The sequence below is a fragment of the Gopherus flavomarginatus genome, chromosome 3, assembly GCF_025201925.1.
Source record: "Gopherus flavomarginatus isolate rGopFla2 chromosome 3, rGopFla2.mat.asm, whole genome shotgun sequence".
NCBI classification, from domain to species: Eukaryota; Metazoa; Chordata; order Testudines; family Testudinidae; genus Gopherus; species Gopherus flavomarginatus.
This window is the reverse complement of record NC_066619.1, coordinates 77,786,574-77,813,405: the sequence shown is the minus strand read 5'-3', so window position 1 is coordinate 77,813,405 and position 26,832 is coordinate 77,786,574. Positions and strand designations below refer to the sequence as shown.

The 26,832-nt window shown below is 41.1% G+C and overlaps 1 protein-coding gene across 3 annotated transcripts in view; it reads right to left on the bottom strand.

The window, feature by feature from the left end:
• SRFBP1 (serum response factor binding protein 1) overlaps positions 1-24,174 on the bottom strand; it is a 126,801-nt gene extending 102,627 nt beyond the window's left edge. For 2 of the 3 annotated variants that reach the window (XM_050945893.1, XM_050945895.1), the window contains exon 1: positions 24,033-24,174. In XM_050945893.1, coding sequence (XP_050801850.1) covers positions 24,033-24,062 — 30 coding nt within the window. In that variant the 5' untranslated portion in view covers positions 24,063-24,174. The remainder of the gene's footprint in view (positions 1-24,032) is intronic. The other variant, XM_050945894.1, reaches the window with a different exon arrangement.
• Positions 24,175-26,832: the final 2,658 nt, after the last annotated feature.

The following is a 26,832-nucleotide window of genomic DNA, read 5'->3' as shown; positions in this document are numbered from 1 at the left end:
GAGATTTGACTGACAGTGTACTTTTGTATAGAGCTCCTACCTGCATAGTTAATTCTCTCCCAGACAGCTTATAAGGCCCCAACCTATATGAGATGCCATATATTACTGACACTATCTTTTAAGTACTACTTATTACTGCCCTGGAAGGTTTCAGCAAGTTAGGAACAGAGCTGCTCTCACATTGCTAATCCCATTTACTAAAATTTACTGCCTTGCCACAGTACTGATGACTCCTTTTCTACATCTACTAACCAGTCTGTTGGGGAATCTCTTCCCTTCTATCTTGCCCCACCCCCCACTACCGCCAGCTGCTCTCCCATTTTCATTTGTATGATCTATTCTTTTAGTTTATTCCAATTCCTCCGCTCCTACACACCTTCTTACCCCATCAACCTCTCACTTCCATTTTTGGCTCTAGAGATATTTGGACAAATACTGACTCTACCTTCCTTCCTCTAACCAGACCAGTTCCACAAGGGGCAACATCCTTTCTATTCATCACTTCATCAACTGCCCTTTTCTTCTGTACCCTCTGGAATGCCTACTTCAAACAACTAAACACGTTCTCTCACTCCTCATTTCCACTAAAACCTTCACTCTTGGCTACACTCACACTTTACAGCGCTGCAACTGGGGTGTGAAAAAACACCCCCCTGAGCACTGCAAGATACAGCGCTGTAAAGCGTCAGTGTAATCAGGGCAGCAGCGCTGGGAGCGCGTCTCCCAGCGCTGCACGGTACACCCGTAAGGGATGTGGTTTACATGCAGCGCTGGGAGAGCTCTCTCCCAGCGCTGCCACTCTGACTACACTCACACTTCAAAGTGCTGCCGCGGCAGCGCTTTGAAATTCCAAATGTAGCCATACCCATTATGACTCAGTCTCCATTGCCATTGCAAAGTACCGTTCTCACACCTCTTGTCCTTAAACTCTGCTAATAGCATTGGCATCCCACTTTCTCACTTCACCAGACTCCAGCTACTCTTTCTTCCTTCCTCATAAAGCACTGCTAACCTCTTCTCAGCAGACTACTTCAGTCCTGTTTTCCATCCTGGATCCCCCTCACACGCTCCCTTCCAGACTCTCCCACTGGCAACTTCAACCTCTGTTTCAACACTCTCTGACACTTATGCTACACACGATGGGTCTCCTTTGATCTTTTACTCTTGACCTGGTATTCAACCAAAACTGCTCTCATTGACCTCTCTCGATGAATCTATTTCTAATTACTCATCTCCCCATAGTAGCATGTGTGTCAGATCTCTGAGCAATTTTCTCCTAAGCCAGAGGTTCCCAAACTGTGGGACAAATCCCCTAGGAGGGCATGGAGAATGTTCCACGGGGACCTGGCTGGGGCTCAGGTCAGCCCCCACAGCGGACAGCGAAGGAGCACCACACAGCTCCGCCCTGTGCTGGGGGTGAGGGTGGGGGTAGGGGGAGGCGGTGAGGTAAAACTTTTGTCCTAAGCCCTCACAAAATTGGACGCTGGATACAGGCATAAAAGTGATGCTGAAAAAAGAGACATGAATGCTGCCTGAAGATGACTTTCCCAAATACTGAGAAACTCTATAGGCTATACCTATAAACTGATGCATCACAGAAGTTCCAAATTTAAGAGAAAAATTGTATTTTATCTTAGAGATTCAGATATTCAAGGCCTGTCGTTTTCAGGAGCTCTAAGACTCTATTAAACACTTCACCGATGCAGAGTTTTAGTCAAAATTCCTATTATCTCTTCCTGCTTGCTCTGCTCCACAATTGGCTTTCTAATAATTCCAAGTGAAAGGAGTAGTTCCTGCAGCAGCACTCTTTTATTCAAAGAAGAAATGCTGCCTTAGTATTTCAGAGTTGAGATGTGAATCCTCAGGAATGATTCCCTTGTGCTGGGCAAATTTAGTTTTCCATTGGCTGATTTCATTCTCAGGGCTAGCCCTTATTTTCCATTGAATGGAGGGTTCCTAAAAAATGAGGGCAATGTGGGAAATATGCAAAAGAGAAGAGTGCAGATATGATTCCCAGATAAATAACATTTTAATCAACTTTAAAAATCGGTATAGAGAATCCTTGCTTGAAAGTGGTTTATTCACATTAATTTGATATAATGAAGTTATTGTTTGGAAGTGGATTAAGCTAAACCGGAACAAGGCACTCTTACTCTAGAATCAGAGTATTCACAAAGGAAACTATTCCAGAATTGCTACTGTGCTTTAAAATTCACACTTAATTTAACCCAAAATAATTTTCAAGAATAGACAAAAACTATTTAGGGACCCTGCTCATAACTCCTCCAAAAAAGAGCTTTGAAGTGTTTTTACAGACATTTGCTAAAATGTTGTTTCTTACTCTGAGCTTCTGTTCCTACTCATTATTACAACTTATCTGCACTGTACATGTATCAATGCATCTATTTTTATCATTAATTTATGTTTAATTAGCAGGGATGGGAAGAGGCGGAGCAAGGACTGGAGTAGCACGCAGCTGCGTAGGGCACCAGGAAATTTAGGGCACCAAATTTCCTAGTGCCCTATGCAGCTGCGTACTTTGCGTATGGGTAAGGACGGCCCTGACCTCAGAGGAAGTTTTTTTAAACAAGCTCTGCACCACATATGTCAGCTTCCAATACCTAACTGAGTGAATGAACAGAGTCCTGGATCTCAGACAACAAATTAAGTTTGTGAAACAGAGTGCCTAGATAACCGTGGCTTACATTGTTAGACCCAGAGATCTCCACGTTACAACTCCACAATGATTTTAATGGAGATACTCTAAGAATGATTACTCAAATCTCATGCCACATATGATATTAGCTTTTAATTAAATACGAACTATGCAATGGAAAGCCATGACACCTTAAGAAGCCAGACATTCACAGAACAGAGTACATTAATTTGAGTGAAATACTTGCATTTAAAAACTATGCAAAATTTATCTACAATCTAGTCCAAGTGTTGAGTTCAAATATACACACTGTAGTGTAGTGAATAGTGCTGTTACTATAGAAACTGGAAGACACATTGGAGCATTTTCCCAATAAAGCAGATCTCTCAGTTAAGTCATTTTTAAAAATAAGTCTAAAAAGACTTAAGTACTATGCCGAACAGATGCAAGAGGACATTCAGTTTACTCCATGCTTATTTCATCCTAGCCTAGGACAAGATCCAAAGCCCCCTGAAGTCAACAGGAAGACTTCCACTGACTTCAGTGAACTTTTAATGGTGATCTGGTAACTTCTGTATTAGAGATGAGAAATCAGAATGTCACAGCTATTGAACTCCATAACATGAGCCAAATTGAAGGGAAGTTCATCAACACTGACTGCCCCAATTAGGCAGCAGTCATAATAACTCACTATTATTCGCTCTTAGTTTTCTACAAAAAAAGACCTCAATAGTGCCTCCAGTCTAATTTGGAAGAAAAAAACTGTAGCATAACCTCTCTTTCCTCTCACAACAATCCTGCATTTTTCTTCATGAATTTGTACATGTCAAGCCTGTAATGCAAACTAACAATTCAAAAGCTGAACAGAGAGGGAACTCTGCATTATGCAGATAGCAGCAAGCCATACTGAAGTATGTTGCATTTCCTCCCCCTTTTTAAATCATTTGTCCTTTACACATGCATATATACCAATAAACTAGTACTGGTAAACTATATTATATAGCATAATCTGTGTGCTGCAGCTATGCTAAAAATAAAATAAAATCTACAGCAGTTTTTCATGACTGTGTGTGCATGTTTTTTTCATTATTATACACTGCCATACCAAGCAACCACAGATGTTTTATTTTATGAGAGCACCTAACTAGTCTACGTGGCCTACCACACACACTTTATATAAACTACTGAGAGCTAAGGAAAACTTTCAGTTCTTGTTCTCAAGTACAGTAGTTTGATATTGTTTGTGTACAATATAGTTGGCAGCAAAGACTGGACTGCTTTATATGTTTAATTACTTTTGCAATTTGCTGAAAGAAAATCTGTGTGATCTGCTGATCATAGTTTGCCGTTAATAGAGTATAACTGATGATGTGGCATCTCTAGGAACTTTAAAAACAGCTGCTGGAAGAGTTCCTAGAAAAAGTACTGTTCTTCTGAATTCTCTCTCACATGGTATAAATTTGGAAATTTCATAAGCTTTAAAGAGACCTTTTCCTTGGGACATCTAGATGGTCTGTAAAAGAATGTCAGTAATTTAACATATGAATCATTTTAGGCAGAACTTAAGACCAAGCTATAAATTGTTTTTCCTCCAGAAACTGTTGTATTGAGGATTATTTAAAAAGGAACAAAAGTAAAACAAAAAGCTTTACATGTATTTCCACAGAGCTAAAGATGACTGTTGCCAAGCATTTCAGAGGTTAAAGAGTACATACTTTTTTCTTCATAACACACTACACGTTTATAACACATGCTGTCAAAGCATACTATATACATACATACATTATATATACACACACTAACTAACTAAAATTTTTTATCAGCCCAAGTTGGCTAAAGCATGAAAATACACATTTGGTAAAGGGGTAGAATTTGAAACTGCCAGTAAATTTGCTTTAATGATTTCTCATGCCTTGCTCAGTCCTCTAGAGACAAAGATACTTTGAAAATTATAATTTAGGATTACGTTTTTCCACCAATCGATAAAGATTCCTCAGCAATGTAATTAAAGATGTAATAAAAAAAGAGAAATATAAGTTGTATACAAAATTACTTAAGCAGCAATATCAACTTTGATGCCAACTATTAACCTTTTTGTTTTGTTTTTTTAAAATAAAAAGCATAAGATTCTGTAGAGCAGCATTTCTAAGCTGTGGTCTCAAAAAGACCAAACTATTTAAAAAGGGATATTAAAAAAGGTCCCAACTGGTATCTGTCTTTTGACTATATTTTTATTTTGGACAAGGAAGATGGGGGAATGTCAGCCCAACCTGATAAAGTAAGTTCTCTTTCTGTCCTGGTCGACACTCTTCCCACACCAGCGTGACCAGGAAAAAAAAAAAAAGGTAAGAAGTAGGTTCTTCAGTGGCAATAGCTTGTTTGAAAAGTTCTTCTTCCCAATGGGTTTATCTAGTGGCTCTCAAACGTTCATATTTTGAACTTCATCTGTCGAAGAACCTCTCCCCCTCAACCTACCTCAAGTTTACTGCACAAATGCAACACCTTCCCCACAGCAACAACAGTCCTTGGTTACACAGAAAAAGTAGTATTAGGTGAGAAAACAAAATAAACATAAACTGTCTTTAATTCAGCAGTGCAGCTGTTTGGTTATCTCCTCCCAATTATCTATTCCTTTCCCTGGATGAAGAACTAAGTACAATAGTACTTATTAGTACCAGATCTCCTCATTGCCTGCAAATTCCAATCTAACCACTTCAGGTCAGGAATTTGCAGGCAATGAGGAGATCAAAATCTTAATTCACATCATGACAGGTTTCAGAGTAGTAGCCCTGTTAGTCTGTATCTGCAAAAATAACAGGAGTACTTGTGGCACCTTAGAGACTAACAAATTTATTTGAGTATAAGCTTTTGTGGGCTACAGCCCACTTCATCAGATGCATAGAATGCCTAAAATTTATATGCAAACTTGATATGCAAACTAGATACTATCAATATAGGCTTAAATAGAGACTGGGAATGGCTGAGCCATTACACACATAGAAATCTATTTCCCCTATGTTAAGAATCTTGTCAAACTGTCTTAAATGGGCTATCAATTATCACTACAAAAGTTTTTTTTCTCCTGCTGACTACAGTTCATCTTAATTAATTAGCCTCTTAGAGTTGGTTGGGCAACTCCTACCTTTTAGTGTGTGTGCATGTGTGTGTATGTGTGTGTGTGTGTATAATCTCCTCACTATATGTTCCATTCTATGTGTCCAATGAAGTGGGCTGTAGCCCACAAAAGCTTACGCTCAAATAAATTTCAGAGTAGCAGCCGTGTTTGTCTGTATCCGCAAAAAAGAACAGGAGTACTTGTGGCACCTTAGAGATTAACACATTTATTCCAGCACAAGTTTAATTGAATCTATCCCTATGTTAAGTTCTCCTCACACCTTCTATGGGTCATCTTAATTATCACTTCAAAGGGTTTTTTTTGTCCTGCTGATGATAGCTCATCTCAATTGATTGGACTCTTACAGTTGGTATGTGTACTTCCACCTTTTCATGTTCTCTGTATGTATAAATATCTTCTGTCTGCGTGTTATATTCTATGCATTCAAATAAATTTGTTAGTCTCTAAGGTGTCACAAGTATTCCTGTTATTTTTAATTCACATAAGTGTCACTGCTTGAAGACTAACACTTCATCACTATGAAGACCAACAGATAACTACACAGACCATAGTTTAAGACACTCTGGCCTAGTCTGTTCTTTTGGAGCATGCACCAAAGATCCAAACAAGGTATCCAAATTGATTTTAATGTTTCAACAACTCTCTTGACAAAGAGGGAGTCTTGTGAGAGGATGCCTCACATATTAAAAGTAGTTCCTGTTTCTCTAGCCTTAACTATGAAAGCAAAAAGAGTTCGTTACTTTTAACACAACTTCAAGTTTTCATTTTATGATGACAACTCAATATGGTAGTGCAAACCTGGATAAGTGCCACACAAACTGGAAATGGGTCCCAGTGTGGAGCGCTATAGTGAAAACAAGAATGAGAAATCCGTCAAGAACCAACTTTGAGTGACGGAAGATATACATCATGGAGGATTAGCTCTGAATTGTTAAGTATTTAAGGTGCTTCATACTCAGAGTGATTGCCATTCAGTGACAGCAAAGTGGTTCTCATTTGTTCAGTTTGTACTGGGATCCATTAGATTGACATTAATAGTGTTAATTGCAGAGTTGCGTAAAACTTGCAAGATATAAAGTCTAACATGGATAAGTAAACTATTAAATATAAAAGACATTGTTTAAACATTTTAGACACTAATCTACACAGCCTTGAACTATGCAAGTCAGACAGCTCCGCTTCAGTAGGAACATATCGCCCTATCATATTTTCCCATCCTTCCTTCAAATTCCACCCTCTACCCCAAGGAGACTGAGAATACATGTTTTTCTCATTATACAGAAGCCAGTATCTCCAAAGGAACATACCATGAAAGAATGTGTTTGGCCATTCAATTTACAAGTTGAGAAATAACATTTCTGGAGAAAAGGCAGGCAAGGAATAAGAATCCACCAACTGATTTTCTATTTACTTCACTCATTTTAGCTGTGGAAATTTCCTCACAACCACTATCTGGCCAGCTCCTGGAGAACAATACTTATCAATGCTACACAGCACAACATACAAACTAGCCTCCCCACAAATAAGGGAATGCACAGTCCCCTGTGAGATACACAGATCCCCAAATCAAAACTTCCCTCTGGCTTCACTCTGATTGAATTCTTAAATTTGACTGACAACTTGGGCACAGAGAGAATATATTCTGGTGTGTAGTCTGAGGGCTCTAAAAGTTAATATATTTGGTCTTTTTTCATAAGTTATGGCTATTTTCACTCGTGTTTTATATTCATATTTTTTCTTCTTATACAAGGAATGTTATAGTTCAATTGTATAACAAATATAAATTTAGAAATTAAGAGCTCCAGCCTGCACACTCTACAGAAACACACACAAAGCAATACAAGAACACTTTCTGGTAAGTTGTGGTCTATTAAAAAATCGACTAAAAAATCTGCGGTCAAAATAAAGATGATTTTCACTGCCATTAAGGACACCCTACTATTTCCCAACTGCTCCCCCATTCCACGTTTTCCTACTGGTCTTGTTAACAGTGACAACAAGAGAGTGAAAATGGATATTACAGTATACTGTTGAGGCCTCAACTGAGATCTGCAGGGCCGCCCAGTGGGGGAGGGGGCAAGTGGGGGAATTTGCCCCAGGCCCCGCAGGAGTTTTTCTTTCGCTATGGGTCTTCGGTGGCAGGAGGTCCTTCCACTCTGGGGTGGAAGGACCCCCGCCGGCGAATTACCGCTGAAGCAGGACCCACTGCCGAAGTGCCAGGTCTTCGGTGGTAATTTGGCGGCGAGCGGTCCCCACCGCGGGTCTTCAGGGCACTTCGGCGGTGGGTCCCGGAGTGGAAGGACCCCCCGCCGCCAAATTACCGCTGAAGCGGGGGTCTCCCGCCGCCAAAGACCCCTGACCCCCTGTATCCTCTGGGCGGCCCTGGAGATCTGAGCCCTGTTGTGCTAGGCAGGTACTGTTCATAAGCTTAGTAAGATTATGTGACAATTACAAACTAAATTCAAGTGTCCCCATTCCCAGTTTAGTGCTTTAACTACAAGTTCAGCTTTCCTTTCTAAACATCTCACTGTTGGAAGCACCCCATAGAACATTTCAGAAATATAGGATGTTAGCTTCCCCCCCACCCTGCCCTCTGCTACTGCAAATACATTATAATAGAACAGCAAGGAACCATGGAAAGTGAAGGGGGAAAAATCCATCCACGAGAAAGCAGCTTCTGGCCTGGAGCACTAACCCATTATCTCCTCTCTTTCTCAACAAGAGGACATGAGAGAAGAGCAGAGCAACTATCCTCACTGTCTCAATGGCAGGACTCCTCTGGCTGCATAGTGCAGATTACAACTCCTATCATCTCTAGGGCCCAAATCTCTTCCAGGCACAAATAGTCATACATTTCCTCATTGTTCAAGTTGCGGGGGAGGGAGAAGGGGCCTTTCTCCAGAGCACATCCCTTATTTAAAATGCTTAATAATTTAAACATCTCTGGTCCAATCCATTAATGGAGTTTTCTATTTCAGCTTGGTCAAGACTGAGCAAGAACTACAAGCCAAAGTGCAAATAAAACTTAACCTACACCTTCTGGGAGGTGATTGGAGATCAACAGTTTATTAATCTGAGAGATATGCAGTGCCCACTGTTGGACAGAACTGGATTTACCATTCTGGTAAGAAAAGATTATGAAACACCATGTTTCATAAAATGACAGTGTTTATAAAACCTTTTTCCCAGATCAAAGGGATATTTTTAAAATTAAAATAATAAATATAGAGCAATCAAAGTAAGCATGGACAACACAAAGATTATTAAACTTCCACATCCTGGGAACTGAATAGTTTTGGTTTATACAGTCCTTTTAATGGTCCAGTTCTGCTCCTGATAAAATGAATGGGAGTATTGCCTTTGACTTCTGCAGGAACAGGTCCCATCATTTTAAAAACTCAGTTTGGAGAGAATTTGCTAGGTAGTCCACAAAATTATTTGGGGGCAGGAGCAGGCACGCGTGGTGGAAGGACACACCACAAAAAATCAGTTAAATGGGTATTATGATGAATGCTTGCACATACAAACAAATTGTTGATTTTCATTTATTTCCTCTGAACCGTCATATCAGTTTTACCCTGTTTCAGCATGCCTTAGTGATGGATTACCACTGCCAGTTCTGTGGGGATTTAATTTGTGTTACAAAATATGATACCTTGTTACAACTGAACTTTAACATGTACATATGTGAAATGCATTTTTTATATATATTTTGTGTTTTTGCTATCTCAGTTTTTTGAGCACATGTTCAACACGTTTCCAAAACCTAAGGTTAAAAAAACAAAACAAAAGTCAAATAAGGCCATATTCTGTACTTTCAGTCTCTGTATCTGTGCTGTCCCACAGAACAGAAATAGGCCAATATTGCCTAAAATCATTCGTTATGATTAATAAACTCAAATCTTATAACTATTTGTGAATAGTAATCAGTTTCACTCTTGTACGCCTCTATGTTGCAGATGAAAAACAATCCTTTTTTTCCCCTATTAAACATATATATGACATAGATCTCTCTAAAGCTGTCATTGACAAGAGTAGTTGCTGATTATGTGCTGCCATCTAGCAAAATTTTTCAGAAGAATTTAGTTTATCCACACATATACTTTCTGACAGACTACTGTACCTAGGACCAAACTTTAGAAGGTTTTTTAAATAGAAATATGTGTGGTGTACTATACATGTTTTCTAATTCTTTTCTTCCCTCATTCTTTATTCCTAGAAATACATAAAACAAGATCTGTTTTTGAAGGTAAGTTCACAGTCACCAATTCATGGACAAGATATTGTTTCAAAATAAGAGCACTACAAAATCAGACATAAGGAGAGGATGGAGGAGGGAACAGACAATTGTGGCCTAATGAATGTAAACACTGGAAGCATACTTGTATGCAATGGATGTAAGAGTTTACAAGATGAAAGGTTTTCCTCTCGCCCCCCAATAAATTACTTTTGTTTGTATTCTTATCACTCTCCCCTAGGGAAAAGTAGTTGGGGAGGGTAATATGCATTTCCTTGCACTATAGATGAAAGCAGCATCTTATTCTCCACATTCTTTCTAAAAAGTCCCTTCTCTCATCTTTCCGCTTTGCTCCAACTTTCTACCTTCCTTCTCCTTTTTCTGCCTATCCACCCCACTGTGCTACATGGAAATAAAAATGGAATTATCAAACCTATGCAGATGCACATTGTATATTATAGCATGCACAGACACCAATGGGGTTAAAGCAATCTAATGTGGCCATCATCAGAATGTAAAAATGGGATTTCAAAAAGAAAGCAGCACATTTGTAGGAGAACTAAGCACATTGATGAGTTAGGACCTGGTCTTGCTGCTATTTCTGCACATTAAGCACTCCTATTCAGGACAGATGCTTATTCATGTTCTTAACATTAAACATATGGTTAAGTGCTTTCTTGATTCAGGGCCTTAGTTAAAATTTTCTGCTGACAGACTGCAAATCAACATTCAATTTTTGAACACAGCCGTGTCAGTTATATAGGAGATAGCTGTTTTTAATTATGAATTAGTTTCAAAACTAGTTTTGAAACTCTAATACTTCGAAGTCACACATCATGGAATACTAAAAAATTAGTAAACAAAATGTGTGCCACTGTGTTTTAAACAAGTCATGCCCACGTGGAAGGATAATTCCTCTCAAAGCTTGGTTTCCTTCTATATGTATAAAATAGAAAAGTCAAATATTTGTTGAATTATATCTTAAAACCCCATAAAATATTGATACAAACACAGAATTAAATGACCATACTGAAGATAGAACATTCCAGGTAACACTGCCATATCAAGAGAAGAAAATGAGTTATCCTCTGGAAACATTACAGTATACCTACACTTGAGGTTTTAGTCATGTTTTAACTAATATGGCTAAATATTCTAGTGTAGACAGAACGAATGCTTGCTGCTAATCATGTTTAAACCTAGGGCATGTTTTCACTGCAGTGTTAACTTGAGGTGTAATCCGAGTGTTACTCCTAACCTGATTCCCATGCACACACAAAAATCGCTAGCTCAAATTAAGTGAACCTTTAAACTTTAGCTAGCTGGTCCATCAGGGTGTGTGTGTGTGTGTGGGGGGGGTGGGGGGGGGGCTGTAGCTCAAGTGCTGCTGATACTCCAGCTAGTAATGCAGAGAGGACTCAACTACTTTGTGCTGCAAATACAAACACTCTGACTGTTCAAGTGTTGTGCAGTGTGACCGCTCTTACTTTAGCTAGGCTAACTTAAATTATTAATCCAAGTGTAGATAACCTGAGCTAACACTGTAATGAAGACTGTAGCTAGAGTTGGCAACATATGTTTGTGTTCTGTCTACACTAAATTTTAGAAACATGCTAAGTAACAAGTTAAAACATAACTAAAAATTAGTTATGCCAAGTGATTAAAAATAATCTCAATCATGAGACAAAAATAGCTGTGATTAATTGCGGTTTTAATCGCACTGTTAAACAGACTACTAATTTAAATTATAAATATTCTCTCTCCATAGTTAAATATATTTATTGTAACTACAACACAGAATATAAAGTGTACAGTGCTCACCTTATATTATTTTTATTACAAATATTTACACTTTAAAAAGATAAAAGATTATGCTTCTACTTGTAGAATGTTTAGCACGTCTGGCACGTAAATATCTTGCAACGCCAGCTACAACAGTGCCATGAGAACACCTGTTCTCTCTTTCAGGTGACATTGTAAATAAGAAGCGGGCAGCATTTTTTCCTGTAAATATAAACAAACTTGTTTGTCTTAGCAACTGGCTGAACAAGAAATAGGACTGCACTCAAAAACATTTTGTTTTGGTTTTGAGTGCAGTTATGTGGGGGGAAATTCTACACTTTGCTCCTGGGAAATTCAGCACACTATATTTTAAGATTCTGATATTTTATTTGTTGAAATAACACTAATATATCACTCCAGTTTCAATTATCTTGGTAATTTATTTCAAAATACCTGTCAGTAAGTATGGCTGCAACAATACAGAAACAAAAAGAGTTCCCCCGAGAGTAGAGAACCCCCATGACAACCAAGTTCCTATTTCTCTGCCACTTCCCCAACAGAGCCCCAGCAGGGTGCCCCGACACCCACATGACCTCCATCCAGAGTCCAGCTGCGGGGCACACCCCAGATGAGACACCTACACCCCCTATCCTCCCCAGATGAACTACAGCCCAGACACCCACATCCCCTACCCCTCAGAGCCCAGGCTGGTGGCACCCCTCAGCCTAGAGATCAGCTGCAGGGCCTCCCAGACCACCTCAATCACTTTGGAGTATGGCTACACTTGCAGCTGTACAGCGCTGGGAGTCACAGCTGTCTTCGTATAGCTATGTAGGGAAAGCGCTGCAGTGTGGTCACATTTGCAGCGCTGTTGGGAGTGATGCATTATGGGCAGCTATTCCACAGAGCACTTCGTCCAATTTTGGTGCCGCGGGTTGTGGGAAAGGGACGGAAGGGTGCGGGTCATTCCACTTCCTGTCCCAACGCCCCGTGATGCATCGCTTCACATCCCAGCAGTCACTGTTTTTCCGTCCACGTTTGGTGCCATTGTGACTCTCCCAACGGTTTCTGTGCAGCGCGATTTCTGTGGGAAATGGAGCTCGAGCTGCTGAGGAGTATGCGGATGAGTCTCGTCAGCACATCACGTTTGGCAGTTGAGCTATTCCTTCAGCTGCAAAGTGACAGTGAGGAGTCCAACGATGATATCGAGTCGCCTGACGTGTATGACACTACATTGCTTGTGGCATTCACGGAAATGCTCAGCACCGTGGAACGCCGCTTTTGGGCTCAGGAAACAAGTACTGAGTGGTGGGATCACATCGTCATGGAAGTCTGGGATGATGAGCAGTGGCTGCAGAACTTTCGGATGAGAATAGCCACTTTCATGGGACAGTGTGCTGAGTTCACCCCCACCCTGCGGCACAAGGACACGAGATTGAGAGCTGCCCTGCCAGTGGAGAAGCGGATGGCTATTGCAATCTGGAAGCTGGCAACTCCAGACAGCTACCGATCAGTCGCGAACCAGTTTGGAGTGGGAAAGTCAACCGTTGGAATCGTGTTGATGCAAGTTTGCAGGGCCATTAACCGCATCCTGCTAAGAAGAACCATGACTCTGGGGAACATGTAGGACATTGTGGATGGCTTTGCACAAATGGATTTCCCTAACTGCGGAGGGGCGATAGATGGGACGCATATTCCTATTCTAGCACCACCCCACCTAACATCTGAGTACATTAATCGGAAGGGGTATTTCTCTATGGTTCTCCAGGCGCTTGTGGATCACCGCGGGCGTTTCATTGACATTAACACAGGCTGGCCTGGAAAGGTGCATGATGCACGCATCTTTCGGAACACTGGCCTGTTCCGGAAGATGCAGGCCGGGACATTTTTTTTCCCGAGACCGGAAGATCACAGTAGGGGATGTCGAAATGCCCATTGTGATCTTTGGAGACCCCGCTTACCCGTTAATGCCTTGGCTCATGAAACCACATACAGGGAAGCTTGACAGGAGCAAGGACCGGTTCAACTACAGGCTGAGCTGGTGCCGAATGACTGTGGGGTGTGCTTTTGGCCGTTTAAAAGGGCGCTGGCGATCTCTGTATGGGAAGCTAGACTTGCAGGAAAGCAGCATTCCTGTGGTTATATCCGCGTGCTGTACCCTCCATAATATTTGTGAAGGGAAGGGTGAAACATTCAGTCAGGAATGGACCTCCGAGGTTCAATGCCTGGATGCTGAATTTGCACAGCCAGAGAGCAGGGCTACTAGAGAGGCCCAGCACAGGGCTACAAGGATTAGGGATGCCTTGAGGGAGGAATCTGAGGTTGAAAACCAACAGTAATGTTTGGTGCCTTGCACGGGAGTGAAATGCAGTGGTTACAATGTTAGTAGGAATCTGTTTTTCCTAAGCTGATTTGCAGTGCCTGTTTCTTTCCTGGGCTACGGTATCTTTCACTTTCTGCAATAATAAAGACTGTTATCAAAGCCAATAATGCATTTATTGAAAAGAAAATAACTTTCTTGACAGACACACAACATTTTGGGAACCTAGAAGGGCAGGGGGGTGGGGTGGTGAACTGTACAGTCACAAGTTTGAATATGTCCTGTCTGGAGTGCCGTGCAATGACTGCTGCACTTCAGGATGAAAATACTGCATGGTGATGGGAGTTGAGTGCAGAGGGTAAGGGTCGTAGTTCTCAGGGCTGATTGGTGAACGTACAGCTGTTGGGGGCAGCTGGTGCTGGTAAGAACCTGGATGCTGGGGAAAGGGGTTTGGAGCTGACATTGGGGCACAAGGGAAAGAGCTTTGGGATAGGGGAGCTTGGCACGGCTGTGCTCTGCCTGCATGGCTACGAGTGACTGGATAGAGTCGGCTTGGCACGCCAGGATGCTTATCAGCTGCCTTGTGCTTTTCTTCTTAGCCGCTGCGTTTCGCTGGCAGATCCTGCTTTCCCTTTCCCTCCAGTCCTGCAGTTTTTTACTCTTTCTGGCACAGTGATCCATAATTGCTTTCAGCATGTCTTCTTTGCTTTTTCGCGGCTTCTTCCTGAGGTTTTGTAGCCTCTGAGCAGTCGATGATACGGGCAGTCGAGTAGTCAAGGACACTTTTTGAAAGGCAAAAATGGCAACAGTTAACAGAGGCAGCATTGTTTATAATCTCACCCAGACAGTTATTCCCACACAGTGAAGGAGTTTACAGTCTTCATTTTAGCATACTTTTCCCGTACCAAACAGAGTGCACATAACCCATAGGAGCCACGAAATGGTGAGTAAGGGGGACTGATTGCTTCAGTGATGTGCAGGGGTTTCTGTGCATTGGGGAAAGCAAACTGCTGCAGGGGGCATCTACACTGAACAGTCTCCCAACATTTTCCACAGGAGTTAATCCTAGAAGATATCTCGCTGCTGCGGGTCACCTGGGAAGAGTGGGAGGGTCTTCTACAGCAATGCAGATTCTGCCTTGGCCCCTATGCAGCTTGCCTGTGTGCAGCAATGGTCCTCCCACTCTTCGCGGCACAGTGGCGCGGACACGTTAGCCTGACTGGGACAAGGACCACAGTGGCTCTCCCTATAAACTTGCGCAAGCGCATTGCCCACACTCTAGCTGAAACTTTTGAAGAGATTACCGAGGCCGATTACTGTGACGTGATAGACCACATCAATGGGCTATTCCACATCTAGGCATGCATGCATGCAGCCCTAACCTCCTCTCCTCTCCCGAAACAGTTCCATCCTGAAAATAAAAGCCGCTTACCAGTAACCCACTCCTCCGCTTGTCCTTCACCAAGTACCGGCTGCTGCGACTGGCTACCTTCCTCCTGGCTTGAGAAGAGCTCCTGGCTGCATGCCTCCTGGGATTCCGGGGTGTCTCCCCCAACGCCAGTACCCTCAGTCTCTGTTTCCTCCCCTCCGCTTCCTCTCCCCCCCCCTTGCCCTGAAGTGTCCATCGTGGTTGTCAGATTGGCAGTGGGGTCACCCCCAAGTATCGCGTCCAGCTCCTTGTAAAAACGGCAGGTCGTGGGGGAAGCGCCGGAGCGGCGGTTTCCCTCGCGGGCTTTGCAACAGGCACTCTGCAGCTCCTTCACTTTAACCTTGCACTACATCGCGTTCCGGTCATGGCCCCTTTCCAGCATGGCCCTTGATATCTGCCCATAGGTATCGTAATTCCTACGGCTGGAGCGCAGCTGTGACTGCACAGCTTCCTCACCCCAAACACTGATGAGGTCCAGCAACTCGTCATTGCTCCATGCTGGGGCTCATTTGGCGCGTGGAGGCATGGTCACCTGGAAAGATTCACTGATTGCACTCCACACCTGGCTGAGCAAACAGGAAGGGGGGGTTTTAAATTCCAGGGGCATTTAAAGGGCGGGTCACCTGAGGCCAGGGCAGTAGAGTGCGAACTGATGAGCAGAGTGGCTGAACAGGCATTCTGGGATACCTCCGAATAGCTCTGGAGGCCAATTACAGCGCTTTTGGTGGCCACACTGGCGGAGCAGCACTGCATCACCAGCACTGCAATCGTTATACCCCAGGCAGAGCAGGAGTACAGCCAGCGCTGCAGCCAGGGAGATGCAGCACTATATGTGCCTTGCAAGTGTGGACGGTGAGTAAGTTGCAGCGCTGTAAACCCACCACCAGTGCTGCAACTCTCCAGTGTAGCCAAGCCCTATGATTAAGTACTTCACACTCAGGGGCTGGCAAAGAGAAAATAAGTAACTGCTTCAGCACTCTTTAGACGGGGTGTGTGCTCCGAGAAGAAGGTTGACTGACTGGGATTAGGAATCAGACCATCCTTTGGGAGGAGAGAGAGAGGGAGGAAGGAGAATGTTAACAGTGAAAAAGTTCTCCTTGAGAAATGTTTAGGAAACAGGTTTAAGAAAGCTTTTGAAAACCTTTCTTTAACCCCTCCATGATGTAGGAAGTTCTTTATTTACTCTGCCCAGCCTCTGAAAAAGCTCAGATGTAACAACTGGAGTTCAGGTTCCCTTACACTAATATGACTCTTCTAATCTATTACTACCATAAAGCAACAGATTTTTTTTTAACAACATTGTTCTCAAACTCTGTCTGTTCAGATATACTAATAATTAAAAGGAAAATAGCAATGTAAAATCAAAAGGTAGTCAAAACAGTACATCTAATTACAGAAAATAAATCCATAACAATCTTAATGCAGATTAACAATGTCTAACACAGATTAGATACAGAAAATGCATCAGATTACTGGACCATGTATGAAACCAATTTTTGAAAATTCTGTATTTTTGTAAAAAGTAAGTTAAACGCTTTAAAAAAATTAAGAGTACCAGACCTTACCGTAGAGCAATTTTGAAAATCTGATTTCACATATACTCCACTGAGGAGATAAATTTCCTCTGCCTGAGTCTAGTTCCCAGCAGGACATCAACACTGCCGACTTAACAACCCGTCAGTCGTCACTTAATGACAAGTATCTCTGAAAACTTTTGAACATTATCAGATCTCAGATTGTGTGTTTTGATAAATGCTTCCAGAAAAACACAAAACAGCATAAACAGTGCCGTTTACTCAAGAATCTTGGACAAGCTACAGTCCCTATTTAAATAAACTAGACAAGCATATGACTTGTAAATAAACATGGTCTTAGTTCAGGCTGAATATCCACATTATGGGTAACTGGGTTCCCAAAATAAAAAGGCATTTGAGAAAAGCAGTTGGAAAATTTCTCTGCTTCCAAAAAGCATCTTTAAAACATTGCTGGAATTAGCAGGCTCAGATCACCTCCACGATGTATCACTACAGCATGGGGGGAAAAAACAAGCAGGTGACTACAGCATTAAATGACTGTAGACCTTGCTTTAAAAGCCTTCTGCAGTCCCAGAGGTGCCTTTAGTAAATAATCAAACATTTGCCCTTAAAGTTCCCAAAATAAATTTAACTATGTCAGCAATTATAAATTACTATTTAAATACATGTGACATTTAATGTTCCTCTTTGCAGCCATAAAAAAGGTGTACATTTTTAAAACAAAAAATTAAACAGCTTATCTGAAGCATTTCAATTTGTGAATCGGTATTTGGTTTGGATTTTAAGAGAAGAGAAACACTGTATGTTCAGGCAATGCAATCAAACTAGTCCAACGCTGTCAATTTCCACTATCTCCTGAACATAGGACAGAGCGCTCCACCTGGTCTATTACAATTGCCCTTGCAACTTATTTCAGTTTAGTTTCCCAGAAAATATATTTTTTCTATATAACTAATTTTAAATTTGCTGAGAATCAACAGTCCTTTTTAAGAATACTTGCGTGACTGGTTTTCAGCTGAGATCCTTTGCTGACCTCACTGAAACAATGCACACGCTCAAGATGGAAAATGGTAAAGCTCCTCTCTTTGCCTGAAAGATGAATATCTTAAATACAAACACTAACTTCTTTATAAGAAATTCAGTATCCCTTCTATTTCCCCTTTATAGTTTCCTGAAAAACCATGGTCATTCATCAATATCTCATAATACTGCCACAAGATTTCAGAGCCTAGACTTTGTTCCTCCTTTTTAGCTGCTAACAAGATCAAGAATCTTCATAATACCCTCTCAAATAAACCACACATTTCCCCCGTATCACTTAGTACCTCCAGTAGTCTCCCATCCTACCTGTATACTTTGTTTGAAAGTGCTTTTTTCTTTAACTACTATTGTTCAGCTCTACCATCTCTTCTCTTCATTTTCTAGCTATATTATCATCCCTGAGTAACTCCAATGTGGATTTTTTTCACAAACTCAAAAGATATTTCTAATTTAGCATGTACTAGTGCAACATGCATGTATTCTGTGGTCAGTCTTTTGCTTAGTTCCCTAGTGTATAATAATGCATTATGTTAAATGAGATCAGGACTTTTCACAAAATCTGTGTGGCTTGGGTTTGTTTGATTTTTGCCAACTCATTTTAAGTTGTATTTTTTTTTTTATGATTACTAGTATCAATTCCAGGACTTCACAAACTCTTCTATTATCTTAAAGACAAAATAATGCAATTTGTGATAACACTAAATGAAACAATTGCCAAAACTGGTGTGTAACACACTTGCCTTCACCACTCATGTTTCCCACATTCATTAGTTATGTTTACTAGTGTGGTTCTACTTTGAAAAGTATCTGTATAAATCACATTCAATCAAAAATATGTTCCCTCTGTGTATTTAAAATCATGCCTACTTACTTCAGGGCCAAAAATAAGTTTATATTTAGGTTTGGGAAGATTAGATTATCAGCAAGTGTCCAGTTCACCATTCATACAAACCAATGAAAATGTATTTCTATTGATGGTAATCAAAATTTACAGGTAGGCAATGTAAGAAAAATGTTGCTTGAGAACTTAGTTATTAGTGTTTGATTTATCGATATTTGCTTTGTAAATGTTGACACACACGGTTGACAACTTGTGTTTTAACAGTTACAAAGCTTTTAAGTTTTTGAATCTTAATGTCTACTGTCATAGTATAACTTTAGAAAGCTTTTAAACTATTTGTTAATGTTTACTGATATTAAATTATGGTGAGATTCCCATTGTCTGACCCCTACTCTCCTAAGTTCCCACAACTGTGAAAATCTAAACTGATAAAAAAAATTAAAAATGCTTAGACCCTCTAATTATGTGCAAATATGAAAATTTAAATAAATAAAAAGTCTTAAAATGTTTTAAAATAAACCAATATCTGTTAAAATTATAAAAAATAAAAATTGAATTCTGCCAAGCCTATTTGTAGTCCTTTTTATTCTTGTTAGCACTTGAAAGTCAACACAGCTGCACAAGCAAGCTGGATTCAATTCTGGCTGATCCATAAACTCATCGAGAATAGTTAATTCTGTTCCAAACAACCTCAGTTATACATGGTTAAGCCTTTTAGTTGAATCTTTATTACCAGAATCAATCTACAAGGAGGAAAGTACACATGACTTTCAAATCCAAGTTAAGAGTTTACATGATTAGCACTTAGAAAAACAGTATATTTACCGTAGTCCTTTGGAAAATGTGGAGCCCCACAGTGAATTGCTTTAAAACACTTTAGAGAGTAGAACTGCAATTTTGTTTTCATGTACAAATTAATATTTTAGAATCCCAAGTCTCAAGTGGGGTAGCACACAAAGAGCAAAGTCACTGAACAGATACTAATGTTTATTTTTCAATTTTATATAAACAGACTGCCTGTTCTGTCTGGTTTCTATCATGCTGAATATTTGGAAGTTAAAAGGATAGGTCTGGATCTAGACAGACTTAGCCCAGAACCTACCCAATTTACAAGAAGTTAAAAGAATGCAAAACAATTGTATTTAATTGCCTGATTAAAGTCAGAGGCAGAGTAAGCTTAAGCTCTAAGGCTTCTATAACCTTAGTGTATAATAGGGATCTCAGTCAGCAACCGTACCCAACCAAATGCATGATCCCTTGCATCTGTGTCACTCCCTCTAAGGGCTTGTCTACAGACATCTGACCAGCATAACATTAGCAGATATCTATTCCTGAATAATTTACCATGTTAACACTGTACTCCAAAATAAGTAATTTTATTCCTGAATAATTACTCTGTGTCCAAAGCAGAGTAGTTATTCCAGACTAAAGTCACTTTTACTGCAGACTAGTGACAACAAAGGGGAATTATACCTATTAGCTAAATTATATCTGAATACCTATTGAAGAATACGTAGAATACTTGTTATGGGAAATTTCCCCCTTTGTAGACCAGCCCTAACTTCAACTATCAGTTGCAAAATACAGGCCCAAATACTATGTCTCATGCTCCTCCGGCTGTCCTGCTCATTCACAAGATGGACCAAATCAGATTGCAGGTATTTTATTCCCTAATTTGAAAGCTCTCAATAATGCAGAACCATTTAAAACTGCTGTCAAAGTATGACAGTTTAAATTAGGAAGAAATGTTTTAAAAGATTCGGTAATTTGTAACAGAACAAAGAAGTAGAGTTTTTAGTTTTACCACAATTAATCCAAAAAGAATGTCTCCGGAAAGGTGAATATCTATTGGCTACCTGTCTGAATTATAGTAACAACTGAACTTTAGTCAAGAATATCCTTATTTCCTTGCACATATAAACAAGCCTTAAGAATTGTTTTAAGATACTATGCATACTGAGAGAAGAGAGAGTAAAACATTAACACTTCATTAGCTCTAAACCTTCATTAATGGTCTACTGCAATATACCTGGGTATTGATTGCGAGCTTGAAAAATCTACTTCTTCCTTTTGTCCTCAGCCCTCCTGTATGGAGACTCAGAGGGAGGCAAGAAAGACTGGGCTTCCTATTTCCATTAGGGAGTGAGTATGGCTTCATATTATCAAATACTTACTTGACAGAAGCTACTATGAAAGATGTAGCCCCTAAAAGGTTTTAGTGATAACATGTGAGTTGGAATCTGTGACCCTTTCAGGGCACACAGTATGGGTGACCTTGCGACCCCTCTGCCTTAGCAACAGAAAATTGCTGGAGCTAAACTGGGTGATAGCATCACAGAATCACAGGTTTGCAAGGGACCTCAGGAAGTCATGTAGTCCAACCCCCTGCTCAAAGCAGGACTAATCCCCAACTAAATCCTCAAATGTCCCCCTGCAAGGATTTAACTCACAACCCTGGGTTTAGCAGGCCAATGCTCAAACCACTGAGCTAGTCTGTTAGACACTACTCAAGCTTCTCAAGACTCTGCCACTTTGCTTTGCAGGTAACACTAGTATCCCAGGTCCTGAGCCCCAAGAAGAGCATTCTGCTGTGGTATCCAGTCCATCACTGGACACTCAGTAATTACCAAGTCCACTGCCATCAAAGAGAGAGCATGCACACCAGCTTAGTTGAGTTAACAAAGAATTCACACTTTGCTTAATATTAAAGTACTGAGATCTACTCGGGGTAAAACAAAGAAGTTTATTAATAAAATCGAGATTTGAATGATACTGAGTAAAGATTGTGGAAAGAGATACTGTTACAAATGAAACAAAAGTATAGCATGCTTCTGAGAGACTAAACACAACTCTAACAGGCTAAAATCTACGTCTACGTTAAGTTTCTCACCTATAGCAACTTCTCAGTTACCAGTCCCGGGTCCAAAACATGGATCCAAAGACACAACCGTCTTTGCTCTCTCGGGCCAGGTCTACTCTATAAACTTACATCAATATAACTACGTGGCTCAGGGGAGTGAAAAATCCACACTCCTGAGAGACAGTAATTCCTATCTAACCCCCAGTGCATCCAGCGCTATGTCGACAGGAGGGCTTCTCCTGTTGACCTAACTACCACCTCTTGTGGAGGTGGATGAACTATGCTGACAGAAGCTCTCCCATGGGTGTGGTAGTGTCCTAACTGAAGTGCAACTGTTCTGTCACAGTGTTTTCAGTGTAGACCTGCTCTCAGTGATGGATCACCGAAGTGTCTTTTTGCTTCACTTTTTATTTCCCCAGAATTTACTGTATTTGTTTCCAGATGAACGCTTGGGGTTCAGACTCCAGTGTCCTTCTATGCTGATTTTACATCCCCCCAGTCAATCTAGCTTTTCCTGATGAGATACATGCAAATAGGGCTTTCTTTGTGTTGGTTCCACAATGCTTAATTTACTTTAGAGACAAGGAGATAAATACCTTCCCTCTTGTGTGGAAGAAAGCCTGCTTCTCCCTTTGTTTGACTATAGACTTTAAAGTATATCATCAGCAAGTATCATAATTATCCATATAGATACATACATATCACAATTATATTAATGACCAGTGGGCTACTGGCTTTCATTCAATACCTTACAAGACATTTTTATATAAATATGAGGATAGCAATGTGTTAGATGTAGTGTGTTTGTCAGACCTGATAGGAGTTACTGTTACATGACAGTGAACCCTTTGCCAGTTGGCACTGAGAGGATCTTAGGGTCACTCAATAACAGCACCCTTTCTCTTCTCAGCAGCCTCAAGGGAGAAAGTCCGTGCTTTCCATTAGGACATTACCCAGAACATGGGTGATGGCACCCTAATCTTTTGTTAATCTTAATCAGGCTAGCTCCATCTAAGGGCAGCATTTCAATCTGCCAGAAGCCAAAGGGAGGCATATAGTTTTTAAAAACTGGAAGAAACTGTTGAACCTGCTCTTATTTTTAAGGCAATAGGAACAGCCAACAAAATTACAGAGTCCATCAGGTTAAACACCACTCTGAGCTGCACAGAAGGGCTAGTACTCATTGCTGTTGGTTACAGTTACTTGGATCGGGATGGGACACAGCCCACTGGACCCATGGAGCCAGGCAACTGCACAGCTCCACCTGCCATATCTCAATCCCAGCAGTGTCAACATGAAGGTGTAACATGAAGTTTACAGCATCCTGTGCCCACCCAATCCAGGTGAGATAGGTAGAATATGGACCAAACATTTCTAGAGGCTTATAAATTGGACACTACCAAATTCACAGCCATGAAAAATGTATCACAGATTGTGAAATCTGGTCTCCCCCCGTGAAATCTGCCAGGGAAAGGCAGGGTTGGGGGTGTCCCACCAGGGTCCCCTACCACACACCAGGGTCCAGCTGCTAGTGGAGGCTGCCATAAGGCCAGCTCTAACCCCCAAAAGAGTTGATGTCCCCCATACAATGCAGCCCTCATGTCTGCACAGCCCATTGCTCTCTAGCTGCCCCGTTCTGAAGGCAGCACCTGTCACCAACAGCACAGAAATAAGGGTGAAAATACCAACTCCTCCCCCACCCTCTTTTGGGTCTGGACCTCCATGGTTACAATACTGTGAAATTTCAGGTGTAAATATCTAAAACGCTGAAATTGACTATGTTTAAAAGCCTATGATCTTGAAATTGACCAAAATGGACCACGAATTTGATCAGGCCACTACTTATGAACACCCTGGGCATCATGGGCCACACTGTAAAGCTACTGGGGCCTCCTCTGACTGTTACTGGCCAGGCTTTGAGGGGTCACAACATGCCTGATCCCAGTGTCCCTCTGAAATGGGAGACTAGCTAAACGCCCAAGAAACAATTCGCGCCCGGCTAGGACCCCGCATCACGCTCCCTCCATCCACGCGCAGCCCGGGACCCGCCCCCTAGCGCTCTCCCTACGCCCCTCATCTGGGGGCCGCACCCCCCTGCCAGAGGCCCCCGGTTCTGAGCCCCAGGAGGGAGCAGCCGGGAAACCGCCGGCGCGGGGCGCGGGCCACGTGCGGGGGGGGGGCACGTGCAGACTCACCTCATTGTTGAGGTTCAGCACCTGCGCCATGGCGGCGACGGCCGCCGCTCCGGACCCCAAGACACCGCGACAGCCCACGCGAGCCAGCAGCCCCGGGGCGTGGGGAAGCGCGGCCCCCTCGGCTCACACTCTTTGCAAAGACAAGCACGAAACGAAATCGCGCGCATGCGCACTGCTCTCGGCGTTGCGGAGACGCTCTAGATGGCGTCTCGATGGTGAGGGCCAGTCTAGGCACCGGCGGCGTCTCGCTGGCCCGAGCGGACTTGAGTGAACCACGCACACGCTGGGGCAGAGGTGCAGAAAGTTGCTGGGTGCCCGGCGAGGCGGGGAAGAGACTTTTCCTTTGTTTTTCAGTGATTTTAGCTTATGGCTCCGTCAGGACTTTTTATACATTGAATAATGGAGCTTTGTGATTGAGCTCTCGCCTGGGAGAGGAGGGCTCTGTGTGCAGATCCTCCACACAGACACCCTCTCACGTGTGTGTGCGGGATCTGGACATAGCCCCCGCGGCACCCCCCTCATGCCGTCCTGCCGCTGGATCCACGCTCATGCTGACACCGGTTCTAGCCCGTGCCAAGTCTTTCTCACGGAGTGAATTGCATCCACAACTTGATGGTACTTGCTGTCACTGTAAGGCGAACATAGCACTAATAAAAAAGTAGTAAGAGCATAACATGCAGAGTGGCGAGTTTCTTGGCGATTGTTCAGTCTAACTCTGTAAAACAAATATACCTTCCTCTAGATTCACTGGATCTGGCCCTTGCTGCATTTTATATAATAAACAAATTACATGTCTAACAAGTTTTTAAAAACGACAGAATTATAAAGAATTCATCGGGGAGCCACCCAGTCACCCCATGTGTCTGAGTTTCATTATGCTCCACAGGGTTTGAAATTTTTTTTTTTACCAGCTATGGAATTGAAAATTTAAACTTTTACCTAATCTATAGTATTTTCAGATACTACATCCCTCAAAATCTGAAAGAAATTTGGTACCATGGGGAAAGGAATTTGAATAAAGGAAGAGTTACTTTTTGTTTTAATTCAAATGTAAGGAGACTTGGATCACTGCAAAGTAGCTGTGATCAGTTTGAAATTCAGCTAATCGAATGCACAAGAAGCCTAAACAATGTTAATAACAGAGCAATATATTAATTCCCCATTCTCTTATAAATTAAAAAAAAAAGCTGAATACATTGTTTTAAAATTGTGCGGAGATCAAACATGGGAGAGTTTCAGCCTAAAAGGAGAAAGTTATGAGCAAGTGAAATTAAGTAGTTTCAATGTATAGTATTTTAGTGACGCTACTCACATGCCTAAAGTTAAGCACATGCATAAGTCTTTTTAGAATTGGAGCCTAAAAAAGAAATGAAAAAACACAGATTCAATATGAAACATAAATGCTGGTAGTGAGACAATCTTCTCAATAAATGCAGTCACTTATAGAAATCTGTGCTCCAGACAGCAGTCTTATTAAGTCTTTCCCACAGAGTGGATTACATCCACATTTTGATGGTAGTTGCTGCCATTGTAAGGCTAACATATAGCAATAATAAAAAAGTAATAAGAGCATAACATGCAGAGTGATAAGTTTCTTGGCAATTGTTTAATTTAATCCCTGTAAAAAAATAACTTCCTCTAGACCCAAGCTAATTAAAGTACCACTTTTATTGGAAAGCAGAATATGGGATATACAGTAATTAACCTATATAAGGCCTCAACCATGTAAAAATTTACATACATGTTTAATGTTATGCACTGTGAATAGTTTCAATGAAGTCAAGTTAAGCATGTGTTGTATAAGAATTTTCAGGATTAAGGCTTAAACTGTTTATCAAAGTTTCATCAAAAGATACTTTTTCCTTTGCTTTACATTTATTATGCTAGAGTGAATTGCCACATGATTTTGAAATGCAATCATCTTAAACCACTTTATATATTTCCTATGTTATTCCAGTTACAGGTTTCACAGCCGCAGCTGAAAATCAAAGTTATTGTTCTAGATTTCTACACTGTAATCTGTTGCACTATTCAGATTATGTAAAATCAGATATGAATACACTTGAAGAAATCATTCCAAATATAATCACAGCAGAAATTATTGTTTATACATATATTATCAGTTCTAGGCAATTATTTTGATTACTCACCATTAATTAACTGGCCCCTGGATGGCAATGTTGCTCTAAGAATTCTTTGACTTCGAAGCTTGCATGATAAGGAAGGAAATCTAAATTGAGTTCAGATACCTCTATAATACATACACTTCAGGATCTAACATTTAGATCTACTTATGTTTTGATGTTTGGCTGCTAACTGGTGGCCAGACATACCTTCTAAGTGAACTGCAGATATACCACCTTAGGCTGTAATTTTTATCATGTTTTACAAACTCAGCAGAGGCAGGGCAAACTAGTACTTGGATGGAAAACTCCCAACTTGAATTCAAGATGCTGCAAGACATAGTATTAGTCGTTCAGTAGTTCTCTCTTCCATCTGTATCAATACCAACTGCAGTATATCAGAGCCAGAACCTGATGTGAGAATGGGAAAATTAGACAAATATTGATATGATTTAATATTATATTACAATATAGATGGACCCAGGGAATTTGCTCTCTATAATTAAACCAAAACAAGAAGCCCAGCCTATTTCAATTCAATGCCAAATTCACAAATCCAAACACAAAAATCAGAAGTGAAAAAGACGAGTCTCATTTACATGAAGGTCTCTTTACACTACGGTAGCATTTTAAAGAGATCTTAAAACAGGTGAAAATTATATTTGCACCCATTTTAA